At 39.5% G+C, this 6,447-nt stretch overlaps 1 protein-coding gene across 3 annotated transcripts in view; it reads right to left on the bottom strand.

Annotated features, from left to right (window-relative positions):
* Window positions 1-6,447, bottom strand: part of nbeal2 (neurobeachin-like 2) — a 75,703-nt gene that overhangs the window by 5,219 nt on the left and 64,037 nt on the right. For all 3 annotated transcript variants that reach the window (XM_014008793.1, XM_014008794.1, XM_014008795.1), the window contains 7 exons: window positions 5,440-5,570; window positions 5,253-5,362; window positions 5,033-5,150; window positions 2,690-2,787; window positions 1,284-1,397; window positions 1,122-1,208; window positions 939-1,048 (listed from right to left, as the gene is read on the bottom strand). In XM_014008793.1, coding sequence (XP_013864247.1) covers window positions 939-1,048; window positions 1,122-1,208; window positions 1,284-1,397; window positions 2,690-2,787; window positions 5,033-5,150; window positions 5,253-5,362; window positions 5,440-5,570 — 768 coding nt within the window. The remainder of the gene's footprint in view (window positions 1-938; window positions 1,049-1,121; window positions 1,209-1,283; window positions 1,398-2,689; window positions 2,788-5,032; window positions 5,151-5,252; window positions 5,363-5,439; window positions 5,571-6,447) is intronic.

Genomic DNA, 6,447 nt, shown 5'->3' with positions numbered 1-6,447 from the left:
TCAGGACACCGACTGCAGGCACTCCTTTCAGCTAAAGAGCTCCTCTCCATCTGTTTCAGGTTAGTGGACATCATTCAGTAAACTGTCCCGTCGGGAAATATGTCTCTACGTCACATAGTGGAGTCTCTCTGATTGGTTGACGCGGCGCGTCGAGCTGCAAAAGTTCAGATTTTCTAACTTCAGCGATTTGCGCCTCGGCGCGTCGAACGCTCAGATCGTTCAAATCGTTCAAATCACGCTGCTCTAATCGCGCTTGAGGCGCCGCAGAACTTCCCGACATTGCTTGACGCGTGTCCACCATAGACTTTGTATGTAAACCTGATGATCCTGATGCTGAAATCGCGTTCGGTGTGAACGCACCATTAGGTTCAACACACACTTGTATCGAACAATACAGGTTTTTAAAATTTATTTTATCAACTTGTCTTCTGAAGATGCTCTGTGTTGAAGGATCAGTGGATCTGTGTTCGACTACTCCACCTAGGCTGCATTGTCGAGCGCAGATCCACTGATGAACTTGATGTTTCAGCAACATTTAATTTAAAAACTGAACTTTTGAGGTTAAACAAATGTTAATAATTAATTTCAATAAATTACAAGTTAAAAAGGGCATGGGCATTTCTCTTTTTTGTATCGAAAACAAATATCGAACATTGAGACGAAAGTATCGAACTGAACCGAATCGTGAGTTTTCTGCACGGTTGCAGCCCTACATTAGATGGATGACAACAACGCTTTCCTGTCAAAATTCTCACGGCTCTTTTTTTGCAGAACAAAAATGGGATATGTAAAYGTTCTAAATGCTTTTCCCCAAACTTCGATGCATTAAGTCAAATGAGGTACAATAATGTACAATTTGATCTAAATGTGAAGATTCATATCTGAGTGAGAGCTTGAATGTTTTTATTCATTCTTTAGGTTTTCCAGAACAAACTCACTTGGCGTTGGTCAGCGTTGGATCTTTAGTGAAGGTGAAGTAGTTGGTGATGTTTTTGTCATACGGCAACCAGCTGTGGGTTCCGATCAAACCATTGGAGCTCACCGTCACCTTTAAACGAGAACCATGATAAACCTCCACTGTTCCAGCTGCTTCTCTTCACACGGGTTAGTTCAAACCTCACCAGGGTGTCGGAGCCCTGCATGATGAAGGAGTGATTCTGGCTCTTTGGTACCACCGCTTGGACGAGAGGAAATCCATCGCTTACCACCTGAACAAACCCAGAACAGGTGTCAAAAGGACGAAGCGAGCGCCCCGGAGGACGGAGACGAGAAAAACGTTTTACCTCCACGAACGGCCGGAGTTTRTTGAGATGCTCGAAGATGTTTGCAGGCAGGTTGTCGAGGCGGGACTGTCGCCGGGAGGCGTTCTGGGCCGTCATGCGGGTGGGGTGAGGCTCCTGTTTGTGGGATTAAAACAGTTTTATACATCCAGACTCAGAACGATGAGGTGGAAAAATGCAGCTTTAAATTACCACCCCATATATGAAACCYGTTTTAAAGGATGTTAAAAACAAATGACAGGAATTTCCACAAATACGTTATAATTATATTATTTTTTTTCTGTTTGAGTAAATGATCTTTGTTGTCCAAAACCCAGATCTGATCTTATCTCCAGCCTTGCCTCACTTTGATCACCCAGCTTTGCTTTAGACCACTGTCACCTCGTCTTCTTCTGTTTTGATCGTTTACATTTAAAAAAATCTTACTTTTTTCAKATTGTTTTAAACAATGAGAACATTAAAAGAAACTATTTACATCACCTCACGGACCAATGCCATTTTTCTCCATTCTCAACATTTAAGAACTTATAGAAAGAAAATACGACACAGAACATGGGCTACACTGCTAAGGAAAAAACAAACAAATGACGATAGAATAAAATAAATAAATAAATAAATACAAGATCGGTAATTAAATTCTTAATTTTAGTCAGATCTTTTTTTAAAGTTTAGTCTCAAACATTAGCTGCTCAAACATGTCAGTGTGTTTCCTGCCCTGATGTTTATGCATTTGCTTAAAACTTTTACATCCCATTCAGAACAGCCCCAATTTAAACTCAAGTTTTTCTATTCTTAGTTTAAAAACTRCCATTGTTGAAACATGTTTTTATTAAAGGAATGGGTAACACTTTATAATAACTACACTTAATTAATCATTAATAAAGGGTTACTTCACCTAAAGTATGATTCAGATTTAATAAGCTATGAATTAACACATTTATTAATGTTTTACCCATAAAGGCTAATTACTTCTTAAACCAACATATTCATTGTTTACTAATGCTTAATAACTTATGAGTTAACTATCCTATATACTGTGTGTATGCTCATATTAATGTATTTTCACACCATGTGTTAGACGTTAATGGTTAGAGAATGTTTGAATTGACTTATCTACTAACCTGCAGTTTATTAAGTCTGAATCATCCTTAATTAATGATGTTTTCAAGGTTAAGTAACCCTTTATTAAAGATTAATTAAGGCTAAATAAGGTATAGTTATTATAAAGTGTTACCAAAAAAGGCTTTACAAAGTCTGAGTCAGATAGTGTTAGTTCGACATAACTTTGTGYCATATCTCCACGTTTTACAGATTTCTCAGAAAAATAAAAACAAAATAATAATAATAACAACAAATCCAAACAGTGGATTCTCGCTGTTTGTCCAGGTGTTGTTTTGGTCTGATTGTACCTTCAGCAGCTGACAGGGCGTCTGACCAAAGTTGCTGATGATGCCTTCCAAAGCTTTCCGCTCGTTCTCGTTGGCGATTGCGTCCAGATCTACGGCACCTGCGGAAAAGTCCCAGGAATCAGTGTGTAAACATCGACATACATTATACTTCCTGTCACAGGAAATSATTTTCTGGTATGTTTACTATACTGAGAACCAGGAAATCACACGTATACAGCAAAATGAGCGCAGCATTTTGATAAAACATAAAACRGTTAAAGTGCCTGTGACATCAAATTTTTGTAATAAATATGAACGCATTTTTTTGGAAAGAKAACATTAAAAACATATTGCAAAACTAATTTCACACGGCTGAGATGAACAGTTGTTGAGATATTTGCATGTGAAGAAACAGGAAGTGATGTCAAAGGGGAATGTCTGCATGTGAAGAGAGCGTTGCTACAACAGCTAACACAGACTGTAGAGATAAATCTGATGTTTCTTTAGATTATTCAGTCTCTATGAGAGAGATGAAGAACAGTTAAAGTTTAAATATTGTTTTAATAAAGACCAGAGTTTTCTTTCTTAAAGAGATCCCCTCTGATGTCACTTCCTGTTTCACTTTAGCTGTTCAAAAGTTCAAAAGAAAATATGCGATTTATGTGGCAAAATTAGTAAAATCCTGTGTATTATGCAAAGTTTCTTAAATATAAAGTTGTTTTCTTTGATTTTCTGTATTTGAAGGATACACACGTCACAGGCACTTTAATAAATTATTAAACTTACTGAGTCTGTATTATAACTCTACAAGTTTAATGACACAAAGTCAGGATGAAACATCGTCAGTTTTTACTGATCAGAAGAGAAGCAGCGACAGCTCTTGTAGAAATTTGATGATTTATTATCCAGCCTGGTGACAAATTAGTTTTGTTTTGTTGACCAAAGTGATGGAGTGAAAATTTGATTTTTATTGGTCCAGAAGGATGAAATCAGGACTTCCAGCCCCGCGGTTGAAAAGGGCAAAAAATGTCCACCTAACCAAGTTTTAAAATCTTATATCAGCCAAAAAGTCTTTATGATCTTGTTTTGAGACTGATTTACTAAACAAGAACTGATTCCATCCATCCATCCATTTTCTTCCACCTATCCGGGGTCGGGTCGCGGGGGCAGCAGCTTCAGAAGGGAGGCCCAGACCTCCCTCTCCCCAGCCACTTCTTCCAGCTCCTCCGGGGGAACTCCAAGGTGTTCCCAGGCCAGCCGAGAGACATAGTCCCTCCAGCGTGTCCTGGGTCTTCCTCGGGGCCTCCTCCCGGTGGGACGTGCCCGGAACACCTCACCAGGGAGGCGTCCAGGAGGCATCCTTACCAGATGCCCGACCCACCTCAACTGGCTCCTCTCGACGTGGAGGAGCAGCGGCTCTACTCTGAGTCCCTCCCGGATGACCGAGCTTCTCACCCTATCTCTAAGGGAGAGYCCAGCCACCCTGCGGAGGAAACTCATTTCGGCCGCTTGTATCCGGGACCTCGTTCTTTCGGTCATGACCCAAAGCTCATGACCATAGATGAGGGTAGGAACGTAGATCGACCGGTAAATCGAGACAAGGACTGATTGTGTAAGAATAATAATCTTGTTTTCAGAATGTGTAAGATTATTTGTCTTGTTAGCCTGAAAATTTGACTCAAATTAAGTCAAAAAATTTCTGCCAATGGAGTAAAAAAATTTTACTTGGCAAGATTTTGAAATACTTGATTTGACTCAATTTTTTCTTATTTCTAGAATCTTACCAAGTAAAATTTTCTTACTCCATTGGCAGAAACTTTTGACTGAATTTGAGTCAAATTTTCAGACTAACAAGACAAATAATCTTACACATTCTGAAAACAAGATGATTATTCTTACACAATCAGTTATTGTTTAGTAAATCAGTCTGAAAACAAGATCAAAAAGACTTTTTGTCTGATATAAGGTTTTAAAACTTGGTTAGATGGACAGTTTTTGCAGCGCAAGCTTCACAATCCAAACATAGGCAGAAAAAAATGGTCATTTTCAAAGAAAATTATAAGGATTATAAGACAAAGGGCTATTTTTGAGAACAAATCKGTTGAAAAAACTGTGATTAAAGGTAGATTAGGACAGTTATCTGCTATTTTATTTCCAGAGATCACTGGATGTTTCTTTAAGGATTTTGATGCATATCTCGATTAGTATAAAAACGAACATTTCTGAGCTCATTTTGAGTCATTTTACAGGCACAGGTCATATCTTTTGTTTATCTGTATGTWTTCTTGGAGGGAGGTTAAAGCTGATTTGTCTCACGTCCTCTTTAAAAAAATGTTTTTCCTGGGTGGAAGTGTTTCTCCTCACCCTCGTAGGTGCAGTAGTAGAAGACGTTCAGAGCTTTCACGGCTTCTTCTCCTCTCTGTTTGTAACCAAAGATCAGGTCGATCCACTCGTGGAGGTGATTGGAAACGTGGTCAGACTCCTGATTAAAGAAACAAAAAGGAGGAGTTGTTATCGTGACRGAGCTTCAAACAGCAGATCCATCAGTTCGTTTTAAGACCCCGGATGGTTTTGGTGGGCTCACCAAGGCCTTCCTGTGTTTCCTGATGAAGTCTTCCTTCGACGTGGCCCAGCGAGGCAGCTCCACGTCCGTCACCGGGTCCTGAGAGATCTGCAGACGGCCCAGGTCGAAGCCTGAAGACGTCGTACAAAGGATTAACCTTCAGATCGCCACAAACACACAGGACGAGTTCAGGCTGCTCAGAACTCACCGTTCATGTTCTGCAGGATTTCTGGGAAGTAGAAGAACTCCGGGATGAGCTCTTTGACGTCAGCCGGACTCTCCATGCGGGCCTGCCAGGCCGCTGCCACCGAGTGGAACTGYCTGTCTGCAACGTCGAACCTGAACSATCAAGAGTTTAGCTCCATATCAGTAAATTTAACAGAGACGTCGCCATCAKTGCTTCAGTTCAGGGGCTGCGGTACACGTAGACCACGGAGGCCACGCCCCTCGTAGTCCAGGCAGGCTGCATAAAACAGCTGCTAAATGAGACGGTCCATGTTTGAGTGACCACGCACTCCTCTGTTACTGTGGTTTTATTTCATATCACCCTTAAATGCACTAAACTTAAAATGCATAAGAATTTCAACAGGTTTAACAGGTACTTTTCACTACATTATACTTTAATATTTTARGTTTAGCTCTAGTGTCAGTAGTTTATAATAGTATTTATAAAAATATTGTAAAACTTTCTTTTAATGTAACTCTGCATTTAGGTTTTTAATATATTACATTCAGTTTAATTTTACTCATGACGTTCACTGTTCACGTTCAGCGTTATCCAACGGCTGCTCAAAATGTGTACTGTACTTGTACGCATATCTGTACAAACTATTTAAGTAAAATAAATACATTTTTAAAAGCTACAGTATCAGTACTTGTAATTAAATGTTATTAAGTATCACATCACAGCATAAATTTCATCAGCTAAGATGCTAACGTACTCTTTGGTCCGTGATGACTTTCCAAACTCCGCCTTTTTTCTGTTAAATTTGATGATTGAGGTGCAATGAATCCTGGGATAATGTCAACTTTCGTTTTCAGGATTTTGAGGGCTGCATGAGAAAGAGCCTATGAAACGGGACAGCCTACGGCACGGTGCAGTGACGTAAGCAGCCGACAATTTATTTAATTATTTAATAATCATAATAATAATAATAATACATTTTATTTGAAGGCGCCTTTCATGGCACTCAAGGACACCGTACAATGTAAATAC

The sequence above is a fragment of the Austrofundulus limnaeus genome, unplaced genomic scaffold (genome assembly GCF_001266775.1).
Source record: "Austrofundulus limnaeus strain Quisiro unplaced genomic scaffold, Austrofundulus_limnaeus-1.0 Scaffold52, whole genome shotgun sequence".
In the NCBI taxonomy this organism is placed as follows: domain Eukaryota; kingdom Metazoa; phylum Chordata; class Actinopteri; order Cyprinodontiformes; family Rivulidae; genus Austrofundulus; species Austrofundulus limnaeus.
Note: the sequence above shows the minus strand (reverse complement) of the source record. Positions and strands in the feature narration are given on the sequence as shown.